Source organism: Alternaria atra (genome assembly GCF_907166805.1).
Source record: "Alternaria atra isolate CS162 genome assembly, contig: 23, whole genome shotgun sequence".
In the NCBI taxonomy this organism is placed as follows: Eukaryota; Fungi; Ascomycota; class Dothideomycetes; order Pleosporales; family Pleosporaceae; genus Alternaria; species Alternaria atra.
This window is the reverse complement of record NW_025091321.1, coordinates 1,977,940-2,005,918: the sequence shown is the minus strand read 5'-3', so window position 1 is coordinate 2,005,918 and position 27,979 is coordinate 1,977,940. Positions and strand designations below refer to the sequence as shown.

At 49.8% G+C, this 27,979-nt stretch overlaps 12 protein-coding genes across 12 annotated transcripts; 4 read left to right on the top strand and 8 right to left on the bottom strand.

Annotated features, from left to right (window-relative positions):
* Positions 1–150: 150 nt before the first annotated feature.
* ALTATR162_LOCUS4267 (uncharacterized protein) lies at positions 151–1,614 on the bottom strand (the record flags this gene model as incomplete). Its single annotated transcript, XM_043311877.1, has 2 exons — positions 151–1,490; positions 1,560–1,614. 2 exons carry the CDS (start codon positions 1,612–1,614, stop codon positions 151–153), a joined length of 1,395 nt encoding a protein of 464 aa, XP_043167812.1.
* A 1,225-nt stretch (positions 1,615–2,839) lies between these two features.
* On the bottom strand, positions 2,840–3,313 carry ALTATR162_LOCUS4266 (uncharacterized protein; the record flags this gene model as incomplete). Its single annotated transcript, XM_043311876.1, has 1 exon — positions 2,840–3,313. One exon carries the CDS (start codon positions 3,311–3,313, stop codon positions 2,840–2,842), a length of 474 nt encoding a protein of 157 aa, XP_043167811.1.
* A 1,031-nt stretch (positions 3,314–4,344) lies between these two features.
* Positions 4,345–6,880, bottom strand: ALTATR162_LOCUS4265 (uncharacterized protein; the record flags this gene model as incomplete). The annotated part of the gene is made up of 4 exons (XM_043311875.1): positions 4,345–4,628; positions 4,683–5,879; positions 6,133–6,264; positions 6,322–6,880. The coding sequence occupies 4 exons, from the start codon at positions 6,878–6,880 to the stop codon at positions 4,345–4,347; spliced, it is 2,172 nt and encodes a 723-aa protein (XP_043167810.1).
* Positions 6,881–11,398: 4,518 nt separating this feature from the next.
* On the top strand, positions 11,399–13,446 carry ALTATR162_LOCUS4264 (uncharacterized protein; the record flags this gene model as incomplete). The annotated part of the gene is made up of 2 exons (XM_043311874.1): positions 11,399–13,176; positions 13,239–13,446. The coding sequence occupies 2 exons, from the start codon at positions 11,399–11,401 to the stop codon at positions 13,444–13,446; spliced, it is 1,986 nt and encodes a 661-aa protein (XP_043167809.1).
* Positions 13,447–13,592: 146 nt separating this feature from the next.
* On the bottom strand, positions 13,593–14,845 carry ALTATR162_LOCUS4263 (uncharacterized protein; the record flags this gene model as incomplete). The annotated part of the gene is made up of 2 exons (XM_043311873.1): positions 13,593–13,862; positions 13,919–14,845. 2 exons carry the CDS (start codon positions 14,843–14,845, stop codon positions 13,593–13,595), a joined length of 1,197 nt encoding a protein of 398 aa, XP_043167808.1.
* Positions 14,846–15,528: 683 nt separating this feature from the next.
* Positions 15,529–16,466, bottom strand: ALTATR162_LOCUS4262 (uncharacterized protein; the record flags this gene model as incomplete). Its single annotated transcript, XM_043311872.1, has 2 exons — positions 15,529–16,386; positions 16,437–16,466. 2 exons carry the CDS (start codon positions 16,464–16,466, stop codon positions 15,529–15,531), a joined length of 888 nt encoding a protein of 295 aa, XP_043167807.1.
* Positions 16,467–17,147: 681 nt separating this feature from the next.
* On the bottom strand, positions 17,148–18,149 carry ALTATR162_LOCUS4261 (uncharacterized protein; the record flags this gene model as incomplete). The annotated part of the gene is made up of 1 exon (XM_043311871.1): positions 17,148–18,149. One exon carries the CDS (start codon positions 18,147–18,149, stop codon positions 17,148–17,150), a length of 1,002 nt encoding a protein of 333 aa, XP_043167806.1.
* A 1,509-nt stretch (positions 18,150–19,658) lies between these two features.
* On the top strand, positions 19,659–21,065 carry ALTATR162_LOCUS4260 (uncharacterized protein; the record flags this gene model as incomplete). Its single annotated transcript, XM_043311870.1, has 1 exon — positions 19,659–21,065. One exon carries the CDS (start codon positions 19,659–19,661, stop codon positions 21,063–21,065), a length of 1,407 nt encoding a protein of 468 aa, XP_043167805.1.
* A 27-nt stretch (positions 21,066–21,092) lies between these two features.
* On the top strand, positions 21,093–24,519 carry ALTATR162_LOCUS4259 (uncharacterized protein; the record flags this gene model as incomplete). Its single annotated transcript, XM_043311869.1, has 3 exons — positions 21,093–21,290; positions 21,359–21,950; positions 24,074–24,519. 3 exons carry the CDS (start codon positions 21,093–21,095, stop codon positions 24,517–24,519), a joined length of 1,236 nt encoding a protein of 411 aa, XP_043167804.1.
* Positions 24,520–24,702: 183 nt separating this feature from the next.
* On the bottom strand, positions 24,703–25,695 carry ALTATR162_LOCUS4258 (uncharacterized protein; the record flags this gene model as incomplete). The annotated part of the gene is made up of 1 exon (XM_043311868.1): positions 24,703–25,695. The coding sequence occupies one exon, from the start codon at positions 25,693–25,695 to the stop codon at positions 24,703–24,705; it is 993 nt and encodes a 330-aa protein (XP_043167803.1).
* Positions 25,696–25,961: 266 nt separating this feature from the next.
* On the bottom strand, positions 25,962–26,856 carry ALTATR162_LOCUS4257 (uncharacterized protein; the record flags this gene model as incomplete). Its single annotated transcript, XM_043311867.1, has 3 exons — positions 25,962–26,459; positions 26,515–26,584; positions 26,636–26,856. The coding sequence occupies 3 exons, from the start codon at positions 26,854–26,856 to the stop codon at positions 25,962–25,964; spliced, it is 789 nt and encodes a 262-aa protein (XP_043167802.1).
* A 227-nt stretch (positions 26,857–27,083) lies between these two features.
* On the top strand, positions 27,084–27,732 carry ALTATR162_LOCUS4256 (uncharacterized protein; the record flags this gene model as incomplete). The annotated part of the gene is made up of 2 exons (XM_043311866.1): positions 27,084–27,157; positions 27,210–27,732. 2 exons carry the CDS (start codon positions 27,084–27,086, stop codon positions 27,730–27,732), a joined length of 597 nt encoding a protein of 198 aa, XP_043167801.1.
* Positions 27,733–27,979: the final 247 nt, after the last annotated feature.

Below are 27,979 nucleotides of genomic sequence, written 5' to 3'. Positions count from 1 at the left end.
ACGTTTTGCACATCGCGAGCGATGAGCTCGAGAAAAAAGCTATTGAGTGTCTCAATCGAATAGTAATCATTTCTCATATCTCGTAGCCTGTCAATACCGTAGATATTGTCTAATCCTGATTTCTAGCGTCGCTCAAGAAAGATCTTTGCTTTAGAGAATCGCCTTCAAGATGTCAATCTGCTCCATGACAGCGCTCTTGCTTGTACCACCAGTGGCGTTCTTCAACTCTACTGCGCGCTCATAGTCTAGGCATTCAACCACGTCGTCACCTAACCGGGAGTCAATGCCCTTGAGCTGCTCAAGGCTCAGCTTGTCCATGGGAACATTTTCAGTCTCTGCTAGGGCAACGACACGTCCCGAGATGTGGTGACCCTCACGGAAAGGTACGCCCTTCCGGACAAGGTAGTCTGCGAACTCCGTGGCTAGCATCTCTGGGGCCAATGCAGCCTGCATCTTGTCGACATTGATGTTCAGGGTTGATAGAACACCAGTAGCGATCTGGATGGAGTCGCTGACGGTCTTGATATGGTCGATAAGAGGCTCGACAGACTCTTGCAGGTCCTTGTTGTAGGTCGTGGGTAAGCCCTTGATGGTGACATATAACCCCGCCATGTGTCCGAAAGCACGACCACTCTTTCCCCGGATCAGTTCGAGAGAGTCTGCGTTCTTCTTCTGTGGCATCAGGGAGCTTCCGGTCGAATAAGCATCAGCTAACCGCACGAAGCCAAACTCGAGACTTGAGTATATGATCAAATCCTCCGCCCAGCGCGACATCTTGAGCATGAAGCTTGAACCCCATTGTAGTGTCTCAAAAACGAAGTCGCGATCTCCGACAGCGTTGAGTGAGTTTGTGAGCAGGCCTTCAAACCCAAGCTCCTTGGCCATGGCATCACGGTCGATGTTGAAGGGGTTGCCTGCCAGCGCACCGCAACCGAGTGGGGAACGGTTGACACGCTTAATGACTTCGCGGAGGCGCTCGAGTTCGGACGCGAAAGCGGTGGCATGCGATAGGATCCAGTGCGACCATCGGACTGGCTGCGCCTTCTGGAGATGTGTGTAGCCGGGCATGAGCACGTCAATCTCAGCCTCTGCTCGCTGTACCGATGTCTTGATCAGGAGCTTCAGGTAGCCTTCCAGTGTCCTGAGCTGCTCCCTCAACCATAACCGCATATCGGTCGCGACTTGCTCGTTCCTGCTACGCCCTGTGTGAAGCTTCCCTCCAATGTCCTTGCCAATGATCTCGCTGAGTCGTCGCTCGTTGGCAGTGTGAATGTCTTCATCGTTGGCCTTGACCTCGAAGGAATTCGACGCCCACTCTTCCTTGATCTGTGCCATGCCCTTCTCGATGGCAGCGAACTCTTCGGCGGTCAGGATGCCATTGTTCTTATTGGCGCGAGCGAACGCGATTGAACCGGCAATATCTTCGGCGTAGAACAGACGGTCATATGGTAGAGAAGCATTGTACTGCTCCATGACTGGGTCAAGGCCCTCTGTACGCGTCTTAGTATCCAGTCATCGTAAGTGTTTACAGGCTCATTCGAGCCATTGGCTTCACAAACCTGTGAAACGACCTCCCCAGAGCATGTTCTCTGCTACTTTCTTTTCGGCAGCCATCTTGAGTGTATTGAGAGGACAATGTTTGTGTAATTGGATTGTGACTGTTTGCGCGTTCAAGAAAAAGATATGACGCTCCGCATCGGCGGCAGGGGTGCGATAGCGCTAAAAGTCGCGGGGAACTTTCCCTTGTCTCCACATCGACTAAACCCCTCAACCACTATAGACTCATCAACACCATTAGGTAAACATGACTTATGCTTTTACTGTCAAGACAAGGAGGTGTTTCAACAACAACAAAAAATCATTGATTGATGGTACATGCGACATACATCAAAATGACAACGACGAGTATCATTCGACTACTGTGCATACACGCTATCTCAGCACCTCTAGAAGCATACGAGTACTCAGAGTTACTATCTATCTAGAGGATTAGTAGAAAATTGGGTCGACATATCTTGTTGTAAACCTCAGCAGAAGAAGCGTCGCCAATAGACTTTTCTGCCAGAAGTCTCCTGGCTCAAACCGGCTTCCAACGCACCCAATGCATAGAAGTGGTTTGGAGTATGCTCCGATGGCTGTAAAGCAACACGCAGCTCAGTTCCAGCAGGGGGATGAAATAGTTCAGAGAGGGGCGATTCAGACACAGGCTGGGATACTACGCTGTCCTTTCGCTCAAGGGTTTCGTCTGATTGAGCCTCTGGTTGTCGCTGGGTTTCGACAGACGAGCCTCTAGATGCTTCTTGTTCTGATTTCACTTCTAGGCTCCGTACTATGGTAAACGTTGGAATTGGAAGAGGCGTTGGATGCACAAACCTTTGCTGACGATATTTGATGATTTGTGGTTGGTCTGGCATTGGTGTTGCGGGCTTCCAGCTCACGGGCAGACAAAACGTTTGTTCTACTGCTATGTAGGAGAATTGCGAAAGTTCGTTAATAACATATCACGGCTGATGTGTAGTGTAGTCACGGTCTTCGTGGTTTAAATGGAACCGGTGGAGTTACCATACAATGCTGTCGAAGCGCATTGTGAATGTGTGGAATGGCCGTATCTTGGTTACGCCTTCTGGAGTGCAACGAAGCTGTTCGAACCATTGCCTAACAGATGTCATCACTGCTGCAGTATCAGACTACTGCGAAGGCTGAGATATCGGAAATGTCATTATTCATTACACTTGGCGTCAACGCCAGTAAATGCTAAACAAAAGCAGTGGTATACAACTCAACCAACCATTTCGCTCCCAATCACAGCTCCATCACACTCCAGTCTTTTCATCGCAGTTCAAACACCTCCCATAACCGCGCCAACAACACTCAGACCGAGCAAAGCTGTAATGACCCAGCTCCCACTTCCACCAATCCTAGCAGCTGCACTAGCATATCCACCATCGTCATCAATCTTCCTCGCACCAACCGCCTTTTCCGTGTTGAAGCAGCCGAACATGCCCATGCCACTCGCGCTGTCCTTCTCGTATTCCTCCATCTTCTGTGCTAAGCAACTCTGAACGATGTTTGGAGAATCGGTGATGCAGTACTGGAAGCAGCCGTCGTTGTCTTCAGAGTTGACGATGACCGGCGTTGACGATGCTGATATTGGTAATGTGGTTGTGTCGGGGGCGGAGTATGTAGCGATGGCATTGATGTGTCCGTTGCAGCATGCGTCAAGGATTGAAGAATTGGAACCACCAACAGGTACGGCGCAAGAGGGGAGTGTGGTGGGTGGTTGAGGGACGGAGGTGAAGGGTTGGCAGGACATTGTTGCGTTGATAGCAGCCGGTTATGATCGCGCTTGATCGGAGGATGGAGATTGCTCGAGATGGAGTTGGAAAATTCTTGGAACGTTCCGTAGACGAAGGGATGGTGTAATCGTAACACGGGCTGTCGTTGTTGGTATTAGACACGACTTGCGCGCTATTGGAAATTCGGCTCGCAATGAGTAAATGAGAATATCTGAAAACCGATGGAAAAACTCCGTCGCTATGCTGAGACTTGACTGAAGGAAAGAAGCAAGTGAATTTGCGAATGAAACACTGAGCTGCTCGCGGAACACACTCAAAAGGAAAGAATTGAATGGAATCGACGGAAGGAAAGAAAGTTGTTTGAGGCTGAGAATACAGTACCATCATCGCAAGAACAGAGCCTCATATGTACAATCCAATTTCTAAGAATATCTCGGGTGGATAGGCCGATGGGTAGGCGGGTAGTTGACAGCGCGAGATCTAGCGTTACGCGCCGACCCACCGGCTGCGCGACGCGTTGGTTGGCTCGCAACGTCTCGTCGATGTACGCGCTAGAACCACGGGCAGATCCGAAACGACACGTTCTGTCGTGTTTGAAACGTTCTTATGCTGATTCTGAGTAGTCGTTATGCCTCCCTTTGTCCAATAAAGGCGTGGAATCTGCCGTGTAGTAGGCGTCACGTGTGAAGGATCGAACCATTTCCGTTGCCGCTGCGCTAAGCAAATGGGAGAGCTAGATGATGAGGCTCATTAGTGGCTGACAAAAATGCATGATGAATGCGGTTAAGGCCGTTCTATCCGTTACGATATGAAGTCCATGATAGGCAGAAATTTGTTGCCGGAGGATGTAACGTAGCAAAGACACGTCTTCTTGACCGGTTGTGCCGTAGTATACGGTGCGCATCAGATGGTGTACTTGTAGGCCACATTCGACCCATACAACATTCGGGTCCTTCGAATGCAAAATATAAATCTAATGTGCCACCAACATGCTCCGGAAGATGACGATATGCATCCTACAAAGTGAGACCAGCTGTTGCAGGTGACATCACTCCTGATTATTCTCGTCTTCGTCTTCATGCGCGGCCGCCCATGGGCTTCTCTTGCGTAGTGATACGCCTCTTCGCTCAAGCACGAAAGGTATAGGCGCTAAGCAGATCGCGATCGCCATCAGTACTAGGCTTGCATTTCTGGTGCCTACGCTCAAGAACAAGTGTCTTCCGACAAGTGGGAACCCAGCTCCAGCGAGATTCCGGATCAGCCCAATTCCGGCAAGTGCTGATGCTGAGTACGTTTTGTATGCATCTTCGGTGTAAGTAAGGGTCATAAGGACTAGGTCGAATCGTTAGCGCCATCGGGTTGATGTTAAACGCCTGGGCGACTTACTCAGAGTATAGAATGACCACCCCCAGAACGCGCTGGCAAGCACTGCAAAGAAAGGATGTATTTCTGGCGTTGCAGTGAGTGCGAAAGCCAAAAGAGAGACCGGCAACACGATAGCTGCCAGTTTCGCGTGATGCACTCGCGCCTCAGGAACGTCACGATGGCCAGCCTGGGTGACCTGTCGTTGGTAGTATCGTTCTTGGAAGATATTGGTGACTAAACCAAACGTGATACCCACAACGATTCCTAAGAAGGAGATACCCACACCGATGGTATCAAAGCCGTATCCATTTGGACCAAAGATCATGTGGAATGCGCCGTTGAAAAGGAAGCTCAGGCCGTAGAGGAAGCCGTTGTAAAGCGCACCAAATTGCACGATAGCCTCGGAACCTAGAAATCGAAATGGGCGTGCGAGTGCTGTGCCGAACAACTGTTTTGGTCCTCGCTGTTTCATCTCATCCGGCACCTCCAGCTCTTCGTCACCTGTCCGCTGTCGCAAGGTTCTCGCTCTCCTCAAGAGGATCATACTGTGTCTGGTCTCTCCTAAACCATATAGTGCAACAACCATAACAACCCAGAAGGTCAAGCAGATGAAGAACATGATCCGAAATACAGCATGCCATGATTTACCATTCGCGATAAATGAGAAGAGCACAAAACCAGTAGGGCTGCCGCCTGTTGCCGCCCAAAGAAACCATGACATAGCTGGCCCGGTATCATGGTGATGAAAGAGATCCGCGATGGTGCCTCCAAAGTTCGAGATTGTCGTGGATGAAAAGTAACCCGAGAACAAGCGCAAAACAAGGAATGGCCCCAGTCTTTCTACATATGTGGTTCCCAAAAGTAGCAAGAGAAATAAGCCGTACGACCCGATATAGACGGGTCTTCTTCCAAAGTATTCCGAAAGAGGAGCCAAGGTCATAGGCCCAAAAGCCAATCCAAGCACATACATGCTTAATCCCAAAACCGCGACACTTGGTGAGACCCCCATGTCCTTCGCAAAGTCGCTCGCAACAGGGCTAAAACCACTTGCTCCCCAGGAGACACTGAGGTCTATCGGAACAATAGCAGCGACCATTAGCCATTGTCGCGCTTTCGACCAGTTCCGCGGGTCGTCTGGGTCGTTGGGTTCGAATGTTATGACTTTGGTAGGGGAGGCCTGCAGTAGAGGCTCGCTCTCCCTCTGAGAAGAGCTCATCACTGCGCAAGGGTCGATGTATCTGTGCTTCCTCCTGCTGCAAGGCTTGGTTGTGTAATGGATGTTTTGACGCGTGTTGTTGTTGGAGCAGGTTGCAACTTGTCAGGTTCATTCAGTCCGATAATGACGTAATCGAAGCTAGTCAGAACACTATTAACAACTGTTACATTTCCCAATAATGCCAATCTACATCCCAAACGTCATACCAACTACAATCTCGCGCGCATCTGATCAGCCACTTTTCCCGTCTCTCACCAGAGTCCGGTATGCAAGTTCCCATATCAGTTGGGTTGTTACACCCGGGTCCCTTGAAAGCCATGATGTTGAACCACTGGCAACCGATCAACATCGACCCACCCATCTTCTTCTCTTCTGTGCTTGTATCGCCTGCTTGATGCGTAAATACATTCCCGACCTTGCAAACCCTGTTTGTAGTAGACTTACATTGATGCATAATACTATCGAGTGCTAGGCCGCACTCCTCTCCATTCAAATGCGTAATCCCCTGGCTTTTGCACGAGTTGTCCAGGTAGGCAAAGATCGAAACCAGCGGATCTTTGTCGAAATTGAACGATCTTTCATACGCACTTGCAAAGCCAGATGCTGGTCTTGGCCTCAGCACTTCTCCTTGTCCGTGGTCGCAGAATTGACTAGCAAAGTCATATCCGTCAGTAGAGCTGAACCACCTCTCCCGTGGCTCGCTGCACGTCACAACTGGCGTCGCTGAGGGTGTTGATTTTGTTGTCGATATCGATGCGGAACTGAATGTGACCGTAGGCCCGTCGTCAGTTGTGTATGGACATGCATTGTATGGCGAAGTCGTTGATGTTGCTTCCGAGTAGGTCAACGTCTTCTCGTCATCTCCACAGTTGCAGTATCCTCTAGGAACGCGATCCCCCCTCGGGCTTGCACCATGTATGCAATAAGGTCGTTCGGCGTTCGAGTCACTGATCAATTGCTGTTGTTCATCGAGCCATATCTTGCCGTTGTCGTAGACTGTCATGTCCCCGTCAATTGCGCTAACAACTTCGCCGGTCGTCAGACAGTCGCATCCCTTCCAATCGCCCTGCTACATCTTAAGATTTGAACATAGGCAAAAAGGAGCCACAGACGTACTTCAGAGCATTTTTGGTTGCGTTGAGTATTATCTCCTTTGCAAGTGGTGTTCGTACACAATGGCTATGGGTTCGTCAGCTCGCAAGAACCTTGCTTTTCCCTCCAAATTGATACGAGCTTACCGCATCTACTCCCTGCGGAGCGTCTGCCGAGCAATCATCATCATGGTCATCGTCCCCGCCATCAGCGAGGTATGATCCGGCAGCCATCGTCCAGGCTGATAACTGTCCTCCAAGTTTCCAGGCAACAAAAATTTTTAAAGCTTGCGAAATGGGAACTTTCGCAAACCTCAAGATATTGGCGATTTCGGGGACGTTGACTGTGGGCACTGTGGCCAGAGCTCCGGTATCGATGAACCCCAGCCTCCTCCCTGGTGCTAGTTCTTCGTTAACTATTTGAGAGAATCTTTGATCGATGTTGCATGTCTGTCGTTTTCTACGGGCGCTACACGCGATTTCCGCCTCAGTAGCCAATTTGTTCAAGACGTCCACTAATTTTGGGGAAAGTGCGATGCTGACATCACCAGGTACAAGGCCGCCTCCGCTAGCTGTCGCCGTGACCGCGACAATGGCTGCTGGAACAGTGGTGACGGAAGGTTGATTATCGACAGTCGTGGTGTATACCACATCAGTAAGGTACTCGGTATTCACTCCAATCCACTACTACCTTAGTGAGCTGTTTCACACGATCACTTCGGTTTACTCACCTTTGTTGTACTACCATCTGATTGATACCAATGCGTATTCGGACCAATGTTCTGGCTTCACGGGGCGCGTTAGATATATAGTGTGGTGTAGTAGGATAACACGTGATCGGAGGGACAGTATATATACTAAAAACCTTTCAAGAGAGAAAGGCAGCTTCTTTCTTCAATTCCACTCTAGCGATTGCTCTCGAACTACTTCTTTCTGCTCCTCTATCCGATTGCGGGTCGAACACCTGCCTCCTAACTTTGCTCGATACCTTATCGTACTACAATAGTCAAGATTGGTGTACCTCTTGAACTCACTTTATATTCGGCCCAAGGTCTGTTACCGGGTTGACGCCTATCTGACCAGGTGCAGTTGGAGTGACAGCATTCCGTTGGAAAGAGGCTGTGATATCTTGACTGCTTGCCCACGGAGCGATCAGTGCCACAAGAAACAAGAAGTAACTTCGTGCCATGAGTGTGAGACGTGTCAATGTTGGATTGAATGAAGGCTGGCAATGTGATGAAACATAAGACTTATATATCACTCGGTTTGTGATTGCTCACCAATGGTCGCTATTCATGACTAACCGCCCCAGATTCACGAATCTTTGGATTAGATTCGAGTAGAACGGTTTATTTCGAGTCGGCAAATGGGGTCTTCATTTTCGTCCCTCTTTGAGACTTTGGTTTCTCCGCCCCAGGCGGCACCGACAGACATCTTGATGAGACGTTGAGATTTATGACGTTGCAATTAATCAGTTGCAAATCAAACCCACTTCCTACGCAGGATGTACAACTTGAGATTGTCGTCCTTGCGGCGTTCTGCTATGGTTTCCGTCAAGACGCAGCCCTGCACCACTATGCCATGCAACCAAAAAGGTACGTATGATCAGTGAACTACTGATCATGGTGCAGGATAGTATATATCGTTGGCCAGACCTGACAGTTTCGATGTTTTCGGAGACCGAATTTTGGCCCTCGTAACGGCGTCGTGCAGAACACGAGTTTCGTCTGAGCATGCGGCTTCCCAGTCTTGGCCCCATTTTTATTTCCAACAACCTCCCATGTGTGGCGTCATTCACACCAGTTGTGGTGACGGTCTCTCACGGACCTGTCTGTATCATTGTCCACGCCCCCAAGCGGATTTGAAACTGCCTAGACCGCCAATCAAGCTCGAGTTGACCTCACAGCGCCGCTCCCTGAGGACAGGAAGAGGACTTTATTCTGTGACGACAGATATCCAATGCCCGGTGCCAACAAGCGGCGTGCTTATGCACAAGCATATCAGCTCCTACCCGATGACACCAGAGCAATGAGGACGAATCATACCAACTATTATGAGAACCTTATCTCAATTTTCAAACTCCTCAATCTCCATACCGTGGCCTTGTGAGCCTGATACGGTATACGGGGCCAGGTTGACAAAAGGATACACAACATGGTGTCATGGTATTCCGCACAGAGTAAGAATGTGGGAAGCAGGGATGGAGGTGGATCTGAGAAGCCAAGGTTCCAGCGAAATGGAGTGCCATCGTCTTTTATTTGTTTATGTGTCATGATTTTTAGGTTCCAACGAGTCGTTGTAGTTAAAACTGGAGTTTGGTTGACTGAACTACAATGCCTATGAGACAATATGCAACCCCCCAAATTTTGTGGAACGCGAGTATGGATGCATGCCCATTGTCAATGAATATGTAACTCGCTCTTAACTACATCTGACATCCACAGCGACTAGGATACTCCTACGCCGAAGAACAAAGTCCATCTCTTGAGTCATTATACTGTAGCTAGTGAAATAGTATGGAACTTCGATGCTGCTTCTACTCAGGACCACTTGTGCATTAACTTGCAACACTCGCACTGCGGTCAAATCTCTACTCCCATTCCCCGCGTGATTTTGAAAGGCCATATCTTTCCCCTGCTCTCTCGTTGGAGATGTTCGTCCTCGCTCCAACTAGCGCATACCTCGAATTCCCTCAATCCTTGTACACCTGAAGCTTCCAATGGAGTGAACAAGACATGCTCATAGGCAGCGTAGACGTCTGGTGCCCAGATCACCATGTCAATCCGCAAATACTCCAATGCTTCCATCTTTGAGATCTCTGACCACATGAGTGACCAGCACGACGCGTTGTAAGGTGGATCGCCCTCGAGGAAAAAACGCATCTCGCGCGCCTCGGCATATGACCATCTGAGTCTCATGAAACGAATAGTTTGAAAACAACGAGGAGAAAGAAGGCGGTGAAGGCAGAAGAACGCTGTGAGGTTGGGAATTCGAAACGTATTGCAGGTGTAGATATACTCTGTCGCTTCGATGTATCTATGACGATTTCAGTAAAATGCCATATCACAGGTAATGAAATGGGAGATTCAACAACATCCATACTTACGCTATCTTGCATGACCCTGGAAAAACCAAAAGGCTTTGTGCTTCAGCACATCTCATTTTAAATGGGATGGTTTTGTCTCCATCCTCACGAAGCTCAAGCTGAAGTTCTTCCCCGCCCATGGCATAAGCGTACACGAGCCTTCGTAGCTCCAGAGGTAGTTTTTCAAAGAAGAGCGATTGTTTTTGAAGTGATGTATCCGTGGTTGAGCAAAGGTGAAAGGCACAGTCAGTCTCTACCTTTGGTTCAGGGAGGCGTGCATGCCATGAAGCACTAGCCTCTGCTCCTAGTTTTTTGATGTGCTCTCTACGTTCCCGCCTTTTCTTTGCTATCATCCGTTCATAAGGCACGACGACCACAGTTTCGATGATGTTGTCCTTGAGATCGCGCATGAGCGTCGAAGGGGAGCGCATATTGGTATGGCTAGAGGTCAGGTGTCGGGTTGATGTTTCCTTTTCGAAAGAGCGTATAAAGAGGCCCTCGGCAGTATGTGCTGCTTTCAGTCAAATACCAGATTTTGAGATCATGTGCAGGGTGGGCAAGAGCACCAAGCTGCGGCGTCAAGGTTAGCAACAGCTGTCGGACTCCGAAAGATGTGGAGGAAGCACGGCAGAACATTTACACAAGGTGGGGGGCTGTTTCATGCTCTCATGCACCGAGGGGCAGATCCCTGCACTGATTGTGGCATTGCATGCGGCGCAACTATCGAATACATGCAAATCTTTGGAACAAAGTGAACGATCCTAATTGCCTAGGTAAGACATGCTGATAATCCCAGTGAAAGAGTACATACATGGGAAACCGTGCCCGAGTTGGCGGTTAGACACCCGAGCAGCCTGGGGAAGGGTCTTGGAAGCCTTACATTGGTCACACAAGCCTTGGGAGTCGCGAGAAGTCATGATAATAGGGGCCCATACCGGTAAGAAGCACGTACCGTCATGACTCGCCTAGATGAGAGGCTATTCATGGGTACCGCCCGCAAACCACTCCCGCCAACGATCCTTCACACGCTCAAGTGAAGCCACAACCACTCGCAATGGGATGTGTAGTAGGGTCCGGTTGCGCGAGCACCTTTGGGAAGGTATGAAATAAAATGTGGGCCATTTCGTCTTCTAACAGACCCTGTCCTCGGTCGCTTTCCCACCGAAGGGCCGATTAGCGTGCCTTCCCCATAGCACTCTCTCCTCCTTTACCCCGGATTATGGCCAGGATCAACGAACTTGGCTACAATTAATTTTCCCGTGTACCTGGATACGAACTGTATAAGAATGGGGACCAAATCACCCTCCAGGGCAAACAGTGCTCGCTGGTGCCTTCTATCTACAACATGCGCTCTACTGTAGCGACCGCGGCAGCGCTTTTGCTGCCTTCGACATCATGGGCATTCCTGAACGCGAGCCAGAACAACCGCAGTCTGACCATCTCCAATGATCGGCTCGTCGCGTCAGTGAGCAAGACAAGAGGATATGTCAATGTACTTACTCTTGACGGCCAGAACCTTCTCGGAACGGAAGATGGCAACACCGGAGTTGGTCCATATCTCGACTGTTACTGCACTCCAAGTGGCTTTTGGACACCCGGTCGTGGAAGCAATGTTCAGTACCAGCTGTTCAGCGGCAATGACTCCGCTGGTACCCCATATGGTGGTATCAGCATGGGTGAGACCTACGCTCCAACTGGGCAGAGGCTGGAGCAATACTGGTTTCTAAGGGAAGGAGAAACTGGTCTGCACACCTTCAGCCGCGTAGTGTACAACAACAAGACCACTCCCTTCTTGCGCAATTTACAAGAGTTCCGTACGATGTTCAGGCCCAACCATGAACCCGCACTCTTCACACACTTCGTTACCAACGAGAAGTTTGCTGCACCTCGCCCAGATACCGAGGGTCAGGTTACTGTCCAGGATGCTACATGGTATCTGCCCAACAAAGAAAGTCCGTATGTCGAGGGAGTAGGAGACTACTTCACCAAGTACACTTTCCAAGATACATGGCGCGATCACAAAGCCCATGGCATGTACGCCGACGGTACTGGGAGTGCCAATGGCTCGTCTTACGGCGCATGGCTCGTCCACAACACCATTGAGACCTACTTCAACGGCCCTGTTCATTCTGATCTCGTTGTCGACGGCATCGTGTACAACTACATGGTCTCCAACCACCACGGCATCCAAACACCCAACATTACCGATGGCTTCGATCGTACTTTTGGACCCCAGTACTTCCACTTCAACTCTGGCGGTTCGCTCGAAGAACTCCGAGAGGACGCAGAGCAGTACGGCCTCCGTCCAGAGTGGAACGCTGAGTTCTACGACTCCATAGCAAAACACGTACCGAACCTCGTCCCAACATCCGGTCGTGGTACCTTTAATGCAAAGATCAACCTGCCTACCGGAGCCAAGAACCCCATCGCTATCCTCACAGAAAGCGGCCACAACTTCCAAGACAATGTCTTTGACACCAAAGCGTACCAGTACTGGGAGGACATTTCCCCGGACGGCGAAGTCACCATTACCCGCGTAAAGGCAGGAAACTACCGTCTCACAGTCTACGCCGATGGTATCTTTGGCGACTACTACCAAGACGACGTGGCTGTCTCCGCCGGAGAAGAAACTTCCATAACAGCGACATGGACCCCCGAGTCAGCTGGCAAAGAACTCTTTCGCATCGGTGTTCCTGATAAATCCTCGGGTGAATACCGCCACGGCTACGCTCAATCACCCACAAACCCCCTCCTCACAGAAGAATACCGTCTCTACTGGGGTGCCTACGATTTCGTCGATGAGTTCCCCGAGGGTGTGACGTACAAAGTCGGTCGTGACGACGAATCCCAGGCACTCAATTACGTCCACTGGGCTGTCTATGGTGGAAAGGCAAACTACGAGCGTCCTGTGCCTGTGCCCGATCATCCGTACAACTGGACTATCCTGTTTGATGCGCAAGCAAAGGAATTGAGCAACAAGACTACTGCTACCTTTACCGTGCAACTCGCTGGTGCGAAGACGGCGGCAGGAAATACGGATATCTTCAATGCGAGCGAGCCGTATTCAAATCTTCCTTATACCGTTAATGTGAATGGAGAGGATCTTGAGCCGTGGATCATCCCGTAAGTTCCTCCTTATTCATTCATGCATCTCCTAGTCTATGGTATACTAATGGATACTACAGATACAACCAATCCTCATCCTGCGCCGTTCGCTCAGCGGTCATCTGCTACAACCTCGCTCACAAATTCCTTTTCCCGACTTCTATGCTGAAGGACGGTGAGAACAGTTTGATTCTCAGTTTACCGTACAACGGTACAAACTACGAGAGTGCGTTGTTGCCAGAGTCGGTATATGTACAGTACGATGCGTTGAGACTAGAGGTGAAGTAGATATACATCCAGTAGATGGAATTGAATATAGAATAAATATGATGTGATCTATAAGCTCAGGTCCAAGACATAACTCCATGGTATGCACCGCTAAATGTACACTTGCTCTTCTCCCCCCTATCATCGTCGTCTCTTTCAAAGTACCATTAAGCAACCTCCTCAACCATCCTCCCACTAAACGGCTTCTGGGTTCCCTTCTGCATCTCCCCAGCGAACACACTGCCAACGGGAGCCTGAAGCCACTCATCCGGTACAGCAAGCTGAGTCCCTTTGGCATTCTGGATGTAGCGTACAAAGAGCGGATTCGCGCGTTCGGGCTCCTGTTCCACCTCCTCGCCGTCTTCGTTGAGCTCGATCATGGATTTGCGGCCGCGCTTGGGGGGTTGTTTCTTGAGGAGGCGGTTGATGGTGTCGAGCTAGAGACGGAGGTTAGTAGCTGTGCTATGCAGATAGTGTGGAGGAATGAACAAACCTTCTCCTCTTCGTTCCTCTTTTCGCTGAGGTTCTTCCTTCGTCGTGCCATTTCTGCCCTTCGCATGGCGTGTTCTTCTGCTGTGAGGTGCTTCTTCTTCTGTGCCTCGTTGGATAGTGCTAGGAGTGCGCCATCTTCTTCTTCGTTGATGAGAGCGCGTTGACGCTTCGTCATCTTGCTGACGTCGGGTGTCTGGTCGCGGCTGAGGTCTTCATCGCTGTCCATTTCCTCGTCGACGTCTCCACTAGGTGTGACACCCATGTCGTCGTCTTCCTCGCCCTCGGCATCCTCGTCTTCGCCTTCTGCATCTTCCTCCTCGAGGTCAGAGTCGGGATCACTGAGGTCGTCATCATCGTCATCATCCATAGCCATCTCCTTGGCCTCGACTTTGTCTTGCGCTTTTGTGAGTTTTATCGCTGGCGCTGGCTGGACGGGGATCCCTCTGCTCGCGTTCACGACAATTCGTGGTGCTGGCGTGTCCTCCATATCGTCGTCTTCGTCACCCTCGGCGTCCATGTCTTCATCCTCATCCCCTTCAGCGTCTACCTCGTTCTCGTCCGAGTCGTCATCCACGTCCATAGCATCGACCTCCTCGGCGTCGTCCTCGTCCTCGTCCTCATCGTCTTCGCTGTCGATTTCCCGCACTACGCGACTACTCCGTGACGCGCGTTTACCGGCAACTATGTTATTCCTGCTGACGCCTGCCTTTGGCACAGCCCCGCCGGTGGCCTGTCTGAGCTTGTTGGGCGATGACTTGACGGTGAGGTGTATCGACTGGCGCGTCTCTTCGGGCGAGGAGCGCTGTATGAGGGCGGCAGCGGGCGACTGGTTGGCAGTACCGCGGCGTGGGCGAGTCGAGGAAGCGGTAGGGGTCGCACTGGAGGCTGTTAGAGGAGCTGGAGCTGCGCGCGTCCGTAGGCGAGGCATGGTTGTAGCGGAATATAGAGAGTACAGAGCAGGACGGGCAAAAGCGGGAGAAAGCAGGTACGAAGGATCGCGACGGCGTCAGATAGCCCGTCCGTACCGCGGGCTCAGCGCAGGGATGTGCAAGCGGGTGGCACAAACGTGGTGTTGAAAAGAGGGCCTTTTGTGGCAGTGATTGCTCTCTGGGCATGTGGTACTCGACGCGCCGCCCTTGGCGATGGGTGCAAGTCATTCGCTCGCCTTGTCAGCCACATACCTGGTGCTGTTTCCTCTCGCATCCCATCCATCGCCCTCGGATTCATCATATTCGGTGCTTATGCGTCGCATTCGTTTGGCCGCGCGATCTGCCATGGCTATGATTGGCACAGGGATATTGCTTAGTTTGGATGTTATTCCAATTGGTAGGTGCGGCGATTTCACGCGTGTTGGTCTTCGGTCATGTCTCAACCTTCAGATGGAGATTCGCCGGGATCTTCCCCAGGTCTCTCAAAGAGGCTAGCGTGGATCCATCGCAAAACATGTGAGAGCACCAACATTCCTCTCTTTCACCCCATTACAACACCAAGAACCGTATGTGGTAGTGGTACAGCATCCTGGAAGATTCAATTTGATGATGAGAAGTAGATTCCATCATTTGAGCAAGATTACTCCAAGCGGCTAACTACATCGACGTTCCTACCCACTGTTCAACCCCATACAGCCTTGATAGTCTCCTCAAGACCCTCCTTGGGTACACCCAGCTTCTCATTCCACAAGCCCTCGGATGAGAAGTCGCCCAGCTGCTGGTCTTTGGAAAACGTAGCACCCTGAATAAGGAACATGATGCCTATGTAGTCTCCCGATTGGAGCTTAGTACGCCCCTGCTCAATATGCTCCTTCGCGCTGGCCTTGTTGACAGTCCACTTCGCGCCAGTGACTTTCTCTGCTGCAGCCAGGACCTCGTTCTGTGTCGTCTGAAACCCGCTGACGTAGACGTATTGGTTCTTAGTCAAGTCTGCGTGCTCAAGTGCTTTTACACTTGTAACACCAATTTGGTGGAGATTGGTAGCTGAGAAGACGGCCTCGCCATCATCGAAAAGAGTGGCAGTCTTGGATTTGCCGTCAAAGCCTAGGAAACCGACCTTGAGGCCCCAATCAAAGAAGGGACCAGTGACAATGCTGGTCCAGCTGATCTCCTTCTCCTTGCTCTTGAGGTAATTGACTGTGTTGAACTTGGCCTCAAAGACGGGTACAATGTCGCGAGTACGCTTGTCAGGTGTGTTGCTTCCGTACTCTGAGGGGACAAAGCGCTTCACTCCCGCTGCGATGGCGGCATCGATCAACTTGTTTTGGTCGCCCAGTGCCGTACCGCCGACGAGTGAGATGACAGCATCTTGGCCCTGGAATGCCTCTTTTAAGCTGTCGAGGGAATCGTAATCTGCGCGGATAACCTTGACACCTGAAGAAAAGGTAGATTTGGAGCCCTGGCGAGAAAGGACGGTTGTGTTGAAGGAGGACTCTTTGAGGAATGCATCCAAGATAGAGGGTCCGAGGTTGCCGCCCGCCTAATATGATTAATTAAGCTATACACACATAATTTAGGAAGGATACATACTCCAATGATAATTACGTTCTTGATAGACATGCTGTTGGATTGTTGGTGTTAATACGTGAGTTAGTTCGATGTCTTATCTGGGTGTAGAGTATATAGCAAAGATTGGAGATGCTGGTATCGCTGTGTTTGTGATTTGTTTCGACGTTAAAGACGACCTCTTATGTACAACTCGACGAAGACGTGATTATGCATGGCTATGGTGCAGGTACAGGGCCCCACATCCTCAGTTCCTCACTTTCCGCGTTGCTTTCAAACCTCCGCTTTACAACCGCCCTGCTTTAGTAATGCGCGCATAGACTGATGGCGTACCAGAAGCTTGTTCGTGACGAGGTATCCTTGCTCGTGATACTAGCATTGGTCGGTACGTAGGAATGGAGTCGGGGGACTCAACTGCCGTGACAGGTCGCTCTCCAGAAGCTTCTCTGAACAGTAGGCGCAGCACAGTTCGAGGCCCTGTCGCCAGGTCTTGGTACCGTAGTTACACCGGAGCTATCATGCCACTGGAACAGGTTGTAGGCAGGGAAAGGACGATTGGGGTTGCTTAGCAAATCGCGCGGAAACTCACCGTTGCGCCAAGACGCTAGCTCAGTAATCTAAGTCGTCCATCTTGTTACTTTGTATTTTCGCACCAGCCTGTTCATACTGCTTTCCACGAACAAAGTAGTCACTAATTACTCAGTACCCTCCGTCCTGGTGTCCGAGCACATCATGTTACCATCCCACCACACCACCTTGGGCCACTGCCACAAACTTATCCCTGATATGCTGAGTGACCGACGCATCTTCGCCCCATTCGTGTACACTCGCGTTCAACGCTTGCTGCAGCCAGCTCATCATTTTCTCTACCTGGCCCAGATTCTGATAGCATTTCGCGATATCCTGCATCACATAAATTGCACATTTGTCTCTATACGCCGGCTTTGCCTTGCCAACGTCTTCTATTTCTTGTCCAACCACGGAGAAACATATGGATAAGGCTTCTGCCCATTCCCCCAACTCCATAAGGACATTCTCGAATTCCCTTGCTGCTCTCCTCGCATTCTCCGAGTGCACGCCGAAGTGAGTACGCGCGAGCTTGAGAAGTTCATACCCGGCGTGGTATGCGCTCTCATAGTCCCGTTTCCTGCGAAGCAGCCTGACGTTGGCTGATTGTGCTCTGAAGCATATGGGGTGCGTTGGCCCCAGTTTGGCGTTCAGTTCCTGCAACATGCATAGTAATGCCGTATCAGAAACCTCAGATCGCTCAAGATGCTTGGAAAGATGCGAAGCGACGACGTTCAATGCGTTGTTTTCTGTAAACTTGGTCGCGAAGTAACTGACCAAGAACCTGAATATGTGACCACGGAGGCAGGGATCAATGCTGATGTTGGCTAATGAGACCGTAGTAAGCATCTCATAGATCGACCGGAGTGGATTCGTAAGAAACTGGTAAGGGTCCTCGATCGCAGTCTCAGAGGCCCTGCGGAAAAGCTCAATGGATTGCGCCAGTGATCCAACTTTACGTATATAGATACTACGGCCTGTTTCATGCCAGAATGGAAAGTGTTCGTCGATGTCGAAATATGCTTCGGCTTCGCTAGTCTCGAAGGTTGCCAGAGTCACTTGTCGAATAGCATGCGTAATGCTTTCCACGCTGTGCAAGTCAGGATCGACCTGTCGGATAAAAGACGAAGCATTAAGCAGCCTGACATTAGAAGGCCTGGTTGTAGCCATTGCGAAGGCGCTGGCATCTGAGCATAAAATGCTATTACCAGTCCCTGCCCCAGACATATAACGGAAGTCCCAGTCGTACGGGTTTACAGAGCGCGACAAACTGGTATTGGCGGCATCATCAATTTGGGTAGCAAATCCAGTAGAAGTTGTCTTCGAAACATCTTTCGGATAGCGCGAGGATCCAAGGGCACAGTTGGGTCTGATTGGAAGGTCGACACTGATAGTGTTGGCTGAACATTGCGAATCTGGATTATATTCTCCAGCCGAGAAAGGACTCCAACTGAGGTTAGGTGTTGGAGTCATACTATAGGCCATAGTTCGGTTCCCTCGTCCTTTTCGAATACCCCATTTATTGTCGAGCCTGTACTTATACATTCGAACACTTTAAGCTCACGCTTAGCTTGACCCTCGAAAGCACCTGCTAATGATACCCGGGTAGTTATGACGGAATCGCGCGCTTCTCACCTACCTTGCTTTGAACTGATGATCAGTCTGCATAATAGTCCTGACCTCGTCTATTGTGTACCGGTGGTAGAGCGATGTGATACGCGCCCGATGACATTCCCAGTCAGCCTCAGTAGGACCTGTAGCCTTGGCATAGTGACTTGGCGTATGTGGAACCATTTCGATCTCGAGTATTATTGGTTTGGGTAAGGGAATGACGATTTGTTGAACTTGAGAGAGAAATCAGTTTTAGACTCGCGGCTGTTAGACCGAACGTCAATCCACACATTCCCAGGTATAGGCAAATCAAGATGTCAATGGGTATAAAATCCTGCTGCAGCCATGTGATATAAAGAAAGGAAGTAGAGAGCGATTTGATCGCTCTCGAGAAAGGTCACTGCTAGTATAACCGCCGATTGGTAAGGCTGTATATGCATGTATGCAATGAACGCACAACTTACATAGCCTCGAACCGGAAACGATGGTTCGTGTCAGCATACTCCCGGGCAAGAACAATGCACATTAATTTGTTCTTCACTAATCGGGTATGGTGTGGGAAGAGATGATTGTTGCGTGGACAACACACAAAGCAGTAAGTGAGGCAGAAGTTGGGCTTCAGCGCATAGACAATGCATAACGTGGGGCAAGCCTGCAGCGAAGGACAACGCCCTGTCAGCCTTTCTATAACGGTTACTGCGCATAAGCCAGAAAGGGCAAAGCATCTAGGAAAGCACGAATCACAGCTCATGAGGCGGCTCTATGCGAAAAAATCGCAATAACCTGCTCAACGTGCATTGAGGGGTCAACCAATAAGCTGTTTCCGCGTATCCAAATCTCACTATTCAACCAACGCAAAAGGATAGGTTATTTTTGAACGAAATCAAGAGGGTTATTTGCTCTAAGAGTTGGTGATAACGAGTCGATGTAACCTCGTTTGCCATGCGTTTTAATACGTAATTAAAACATATATCTTGCGCACTCCCATACCATCTGAATTGAAATTGTTCTCCTCACATAACACACAGTTTTGCTGCTAGCACCTTTCACAGAACTGGGCCAACGATTATGAATGTAGAGGTTCATGCGAAGCCTCTCTCTTTGATCATGGATCATCTACCCACGCCTATCGATGGAGAACATCCTAAAGTCCAACTTTACGTTTTCAGGGAAAAGCCATGGATGCCAGAAGACTTCTTCACATTGCCGAGTGTATGGAATTACGACAACACGCTCGAACTTGTCGAGATTGGACTCGGCACTAAGATAGACGACCGAAAAGTCAACGAGTTTCTTCAGTCTTGGCTCTTCTTGGCTCTGATTGCTCAGGTTCTTAATCAGCCTATCTATAGCGAGAAATTCCGGTATGGAGAGGACCAGATTCGCACCAAACATATTCTTCCAGGATTGATCAAGGGAGCAATTCAAAAAGAACGAGAAGAAACCGACCTGATAGCAACATCGCGTGACGTTCGTTTTCGATGGTCGAAAGGCAAAGATGATAACAGCCTCCATGGAGTGAGCCGCGAGCAGAAGAATCGATGGTTCAGGGCATCCATGGCGCTCGAACAAGCAAGCCGATTCATTACCAAGCACTGCTCTTACAAACACTTTGCCAAGGACGGGAGAACGTCCCCAAATCCTGATGAAAAGGTCAATGAGCCTCGCGCCGATGAATTATTGGTCTTGTCGATTGCAGTACTTGGCGAAACGTTAGAAAAAGCACGTCCCAGAGCAGTGTCACTCAGCCAAGGCCCACTACAGTTTTTTCGTGACCATGGCGACAAAGAGACAGCATGGGGCTACAACCCGTTTTGTCGACGAAACATGCAAAAAAGTGGATATTTCCCACTGGAGATACGCCGAATGGAGTCGTCGATTCCATCAGTGAGCATTATTTACTACATCTGCTTCATCAAGAAGCATGATAGGCCAACACACACAGCGGAGTGCACAGTATGGGCATGTAAAGGCAAAGGCAAACGACTGGATCCGCTGCATATGAAGGCTTCTTGCCAACAAGAGGGCTATGGGACGTATTGTAGGCTAGTTCAGATCGAAGACCGCGAAAAGAAGCTGAAGAGAATCATCCTCGGAGAAGGAAAGATACCTCTAGTAGAGTTCGCTGCGGGGAAGCTAGAGCTCAAGGGGTACTCCTTGAAGGAAGAGCTACCAAAGTTTGGGGTAATGTCGCATTCATGGGAGGAGGCGATCGTGCACAGCAAGGTTGACAGTTCAGGAGGTGATGTTCGCAACATGTTCGAGTGCCAACTTGAGACCTTGCAAAATACGTTCAACAATCTTCACTCGGGCAGTCCAGATGATACAGCTACAATCAATATTCCTTTCTACGTGGATGTCTTGTGTATGGCGAAAGACCCAACGACCCGTGCAGCGTCGATCAACCAGTTGAAATTCATTTATCACAAGGCCTCTGCAGTCTTGGTATGGGACAGGAACCTGCTTCAACGGTAAAAGCCTGGAGACATCTTCGAGACCTGCATGCGGATTCGAACAGGCGACTGGATCACTCAACTGTGGACATTTCAGGAGGTTGTCCTAGCACAAAACGGTGCGATCCATATTGCTTTCGACAAGGAAGCAACAGTCAGTGTTAGCGAAATCCAAAGAAGAGGGACAAAGCTCGCGAGAATCTCACCGACACTCACCACTACGTACGGAAAGCGGGGCACCCTTTCAGTAAGGCGATCAGAAATCTTCGGAAAAAGCCCGATCATCGCGTAGAGCGAGCATGAGAAGCTGTACAGTATCGACAAATCAACAATGCCGAGGATGAGACTATTGTTCTCGCCAGCGTGCTTGGGATGGATGTCGCCGCGATCCAACAGATCAACACGAGTTCGACGGACCGAGGAGATATCGCCAACAAGCGTATGGCGAAGTTTCTTCATATGCTAGATGCAACACCTGGACTTGGTATACCATCAGGTATAATCTTCCTTCCGGGCTCCAAATTATCTATTGAAGGTTTCGAGTGGGCACCCTCGACATGGCTCACGAAACATTTGCACCCCCATAGGCTATTCGACCCTGCTGGACAAGCAGCCACACTCATGAGAGATGGCGCTCACGTGAGATTTCCTGGTATTCTACTGCATTGTCCGAACAAAGCAGTTGAGAAACCAACGTTCTGGTTTCCAGTGCATGAAAGCATGCACAAATGGTTCAAGGTGAAGGTCGACATTGACCCCGAAGGCTGGACCCAATTCTGGGAAGATGCCAGCTGCTTGGAGAGCCCGGAACCTGCAATCATCATGTGTAACGGAGATACGCGAGACAAGTGGGAAGTCGGCGTACTGGTAAAGTCCAAAGGATTTCTGAAAAAGGGCGAGATAAGACGTGTTGAGGTCTTATCCAGGATTTGGATTCGTCTCGAGACTAACCCAAAAATCATTAGCGATTCGATATCCAACATGCAAAAACACAGCGATCATGTCATGTTTGGAGAAAGGTTGGACGTTCAGCAGGAATGATGCGTAGGGGGGAAACGTGTAGAGCTGCTAGGTAGCAGTAGTACAGTTCAGTAGATAGCAAACGTATAAGCAATTGCATCGGCCTTGTATTTTGGTCGTAAGAGTCAATACAAAGAGTAATAATAGCAATCGTATAGGAAGATAGTTGCAGATGGAACAGACGCTAAAAGCAAGAAGAATCATGCCTTGTGCAATTAACGTAGCATGATCTCGAGCTGGGAACGTGACCTGACAGAGCTTTGACCGGAGCAGCCCCCTACCTATACTTCAGCTTCTATCATCCAAGCATTAGTGAGCTGCAGAGTTAAGGCAACAGTCTCAGTTGAAATGCGACTCTTCATTCGTCAAAAGTAGGTCGCGTGATACAGTGTTCCCGGGAGTCTGGGTTGATGTGTGGCATGGAGAGGCTTAGACGCCAACGCTTACACGCTATGGTATCGACTGTGCAAAGAGCGGTGTAAGTCTACGCTCTTCGAGAAAATCCTATGGACAGTCTCGGTAGCTAGAAATGACTATAAATAAGGGCCTACTTAGTCTTACTTCTATGTGTGCTTGAGCTGCAGCAATGGTTCGGAGGATGAAGGAGAAGAGGGTTGGAGCGATGGTGGAAATTGCGATGGGTATACCGGCGAGGAAGCCGGTAGGAGTGAGAATCACAGGGACGGAAAAGGTGTTTGTTTTGCGGCAGCAGACAAATGAGCGCGTAGATGGCAGCGCGGAGCGTCTAGCTCCAGCGATGGAGTTGCCAGCAGTCTTAGCTGAAGAGCACGTGGGTGGAGCTCAGGGTATAGCGAGTGCCGCAGTTGGTGAGTTCGATGTATAGCAGTAGTCTCTGCAATTCCCGTGATCTGTGAACGCCTAGTGTTCGACTGGGGCTTTGCGAGTCTGGCGTTGGTAGGGGGGCTAATGGATGTGACAATAGTTGGGGACGTAATTCGCAAGTACGGGCGGCTGTCATGCGCAGGATATGGAGGGGAGTCAAGGGGGCTGTATTGTGAAAACTGTGCGGGCGGCTAGAGTGCCCAAGTTGCAAGCAGTTGCCGTGCATAGGTTGTGGCTGTGAGACATAGGATGCCCAGGTAATCGCGTATAACCGGTCATCCAATGGTAGTATCCATTTCCGCGGAACATGAGTTGCTCAAGTGTATAAGTTACAAAACATCAGTGTTATGGCCGTAGGTAGTGTGGTGGAGGAATTATGGGAATAGAGATCTGAAGGGTAGTCGGAAGGCGGAAGTGAAAAAGTGGGGTAGGCGAAGTAAAAAAGAGAGGCTGATCCGAAAGGCGTTCGGACAACAACGAACATCAACAACACTCACTACATACATATAATGCTGTTCAATCAATACCAAACTTGTATTAAGCACTCGTTCCGATAACAACGTCCCAGAACATCCTACTACAGTAGTTGAAGCAATAAAGGATCACGTGTTTTGGTTTCTCCCCCTTCATCATTCACACCTTCTTAACGATGCACTGTGTAAACACTAGGAGGGTAGTGATGGGTGAATTGATTCGTACTTTCCAAAAGCAAACTCGATTGCGCGGCGAGTCGACACCATTTACCAACCTCTTGCTACAACGTGTTTTGCAGCGCGCCACGTGAGGAGATTCAGTTTACTTCGACGATAAATACCTTGAGGGAGTTGCTAATCAAATTCACTTTCGACGGAATCGTAGCTCCACGAGGTAAGTTCTGGCGCACGCTTCTCTTCGTGAACACCGCATATCTTATAACAGCCAACAGCAGCTGACATGGAGTAAGTATTGTGCGACCCGGAGGTCTACTTTCTTTTGCTAACACAGGTAGTCCAACTAACAGAATGATCAAATTAAGACTTACGAAAAATTTCAACGACACGAGAGATCTCAATGTCCATTACGAAGTCCTGCGCAAAAGCTCGGGGTTTTTCAGGACTGCCATGAAGCCAGAATGAACCAGAGAGGAAGAGTAAACATATACCCTCACTCTTCCCATCGACTCTTCAGACATCGTCAGCGACTACATCATATGGCTTTACTCCGACAAGGTGCCAGTCCAGCTATACCAACAACGCAAAGAGGATACACGCGAGAAGTCGCACGAAGAAGCGGAAAAGGTATTCGTTCAGCTTGCAAGAGCATACGACTTCGCGGAGAAGATTATCGATATCAAATATAAGAATGGACTTGTGAAGGCTTTTGTCGCAGCCGTAGCAAGTTCTGGCTGTAATATGGGCCCAGAGAGTGTCAGCATCGTCTATGGAGGCACCCCTCCAACATCTCTACTTCGACGGTTCTTTGCTACGAATGCTGCGTACAAGGCCCATGTCGATTCAGAGCACGGAGTTGGCTGGTTTCAGTTTATTGAAAAATATCCGAGGGAGGCATTGAAGACGCTACAAAGGCCATTGTGGGGATACGCAGGATACTCTGGGCTTCCTGTCCTCGCGTAAACGTTTACCTCGAGAAAGAGTAGTTTTGGAGTTTCTTCATCAAGAGACTATTTGGCAAACTGGATCAGCACAAGATTAGAACCTGGTGGCCATTAATCAGAGAAACGATTGATCACTACCATTGATCAGTCAATTTAAGCACTATGTCAAAGCTCGTTCTTACTCAGCTCTCTTGATTCTCTTCTAGCACCCACTAGAAAGCACACCCCATTGATCATAAAACGCTCTCTTCACCTCATCGCACAGCACATCATTCGCTTGGTTGATCTCCGCCATCTTCCCAGTGGCTTCCTTCTTGTCCTGCTCAATATAGCGATCGGGATGCCATCTCAAACTTAAAGCGCGATGCGCTTTTCTGATCTCGGCTGCTGTAGCATTCCGGGTAACACCAAGTACAGTGTATAGATCTGTGGCTGGTTCGACGCCTTCTGGCCGTGGTGGGACATGGCGGTGAGATGATGATGATCGAGTGTGGGAGTATGAAGGAGGAGGGCCGGAACGGGAAGAGCGAAAAGAGCCAGCCGTGTACGAATCAGGGGACGCGTAGGGCTTAAAGTCGGTCGGCAATGGGGAGTAAAAGGAGTAAGTCGAGTCTGAAGCGTAACACTCATAGGCTGAAGGTGGGTGGCGGTCTTCCGTAGTGTAGTAAGAATCATTACATGAAGAGGTACGAGGAACGTAGGCAGACTGGCGAGGTAAAGCGGACCTATCCTGGCCGTGAGCGTGTTCGTAATACCCACCTCGCAGTTCAGGAGGGTTATTTCGGTAGTCGTAGGGAGAAGGAATGTACTCTGGAGCGCGACGACCCGGTACACTCGAATCCTTCTCATGCTGCCTCTGCACGACCGCAAAGATGCTAAAAATACTGTCCCTCATATCGGAGAAGTCACCGAAGATGTGATATATATCTCCATCTTTTGGATTTCCTAGACTTCCGCTACGCCTAAGCAAGTCATCGTCATACGAAGAATGAGTCGAGGAGTGTTCGGGGCGCGATTTGCTGTCTTGATATAGCTGTTCTAGATATCGTGTAGTGGCCAGAGACTTATCTGCATTAAGGATTCGCTTGATGTATGCGAGGCTACGTTCGCAGGCTTCTTCGATGGTGTAGCCTTCGTTGCGGCAGCGGATATAGTAGGTTTCTCTGAGCTCTTCTTCTTCTGCAGGTGTGGCCATGGCGGTTGTGTAAGCAATTAGTCCTTGGAAAAAGAAAGCTGCACTGATGTGATCAGTGTCGCATTGTGAGGATCAATACTGCTTCACACAACGACAGCTTCGTAAACAGCTCGAGTTATCATTGTAATCACACTTGACTTGGCTAGGTTCATAGGTCAAGTACAGAGACCTAGCGCTCAGTATGTATCAGCTTTAGTATCATCGTTTGGTGGTATCGTTGTTCTGCACGCGTTGTATACACATATCGTACATGCCCCAACCTCTCATCACATGGGCACAGGCGTCAGATGCCCATCCTTATCATACTTCGCTTTGAAGAACGTATAGCTCAATGTGACAGTCTCAATGCCCTTCATACTAGGGTCCTTTGTAAACTCAGGATCGATGTAGAAGAAGACCGGCATGTCCACCGTTTCCCCAGCGTTCAGTCTCTGTTCCTCGAAGCAGAAACATTGGATTTTGCTAAAGTACGGGGCAACCTGTCCAGGTGTGACGGAGTAGGTGGCTACACCGATGATGTCTTCCGGTGATTTGTTGGTCGCGGTGTAGAAAGCGAGGGCGGTTTCACCTGGAAGCACTCTGACTTCTCGTTGCTGGGGAACAAATTTCCAGGGCAAAACGTCGGATACGGAGCCGTTGAACGTTATTCGGATGCGTGGGTGGTGTTCTACGGGCTTGAGACGTTCGGAAGGATCGACGGATTGGTCGCCGCCGTGGGCTGCGGACTTTATGGGCTGGCCTCCCCAGCCAGTCTCTTGGCAAATCTGAGGAATGCATTAGACTGATTTTTTACGAACAAAGTAAAGGTCCAAAACTCACCATCTTGTAAAATGGTACCGAGCCATAACTCAAGGCTGTGAAGCCAATTATTACACTAAAGACATAATTCCTAAACGGTCGTCAGCGATTGCGCCTCGTCCTCACGGCAGCTTTCGCATACATGACTGTCCGATTCTTAATCTTATATTGCGCATGCATCTGGTCCATCCTCGGAACAGTGCCATGCTGCCGCGCAGGATTCGTGGTGTTCAACCATCTCCGTGCAGCGAATGCCGGGTTGCGGGCGCGCGGTATCCGGTTAATTGAGCGGGAGCATGCTAAGCAAGTCCAGGATCCGAGCGATCGTGAAGGAATTTGTCGGAATGGCGATGCTGCAGACATGTTGTGTTGTAAGAGTCAAATACTCCAACGGCGGAAACCTCGGTGGAGTGATGAGCAATGGAAGTTCACCGCGGGATTTAGCCCGATTGGGAACGCGTCTTGGAGCAAAAGTTCCGACCTGGACGCGAACGTCATCTTCAACATTCAGCGCAAACATTTCTACGACACGCATCCTTCTCTTTTCCTCTCAATCTCGAAAGCGGAGACGCCCAGTTATTTAACAGATGATGGCAGAAGTCCTCTGCGGCGTCTGCAACGCAGAGCCCAAGAAGTACAAGTGCCCGACTTGTGCGCTTCCATAGTACGACGCCATTTATAACCTCTGATACACTTACGATACTCATCGCGTACAGCTGCTCATTATCCTGCTTCAAGGCGCACAAAAAGACACATTCCGACAATACAGAGACCGCACCCAGACCAGCAGAGCCAACTCTCCCCCAACCACCACCTCCCGCCCCAATACCACGATACCTAAAGAAGCGCACCGACTTCTCCGTCTTAGCAACAAACCCGAAATTCCAAACCCTACTCAAGACCCATCCGACCTTACTGACTTCCCTCCAACGCGTCTACGCCAAGACTATAAAACCAGATCCTGAAGATGAGCGGCGACGGCGCATGCTGGAACGGAATGCTTTCCGAGGACGGGGAACACGGGGAAGAGGCAGAGGGGGGCGAGGTGGTTGGAATAGAAACGAAGAGAGGGAAGAGAGGTGGACCCAGAAGAAGGGAGACAAGGATGCGATGGCCGAGTTGAAGGGCATAAGAGACGGACAAGGAAAAGACGGCGAGAAAGATGCTATGGCTGAGTTCGTTGAGCTGGTTGAAGAGCTTTTTGATCAGCATGAAAAGGATGCTATGGAAGAAGTATGATACGCGGGCTACAATACCGCAACCTTGCAACGCCACACGGACGAAGCAGGCCACCCCATCAGCCAAGGTGTGCAAAGAGGCTCGTTCTTTGTGAGTTGCACTTTTGAAGCTACTTTTAGCACAAGGCACAAACTCAGAAAGAACAAGCTTCTTCGCACATGATATCGCTCACTTGCAAAGTATGGCTTCGATGACAAGCTGAACGCCAGGAAAGAAGTTCCTACAACTCAAGATCTGAAGACCTAGA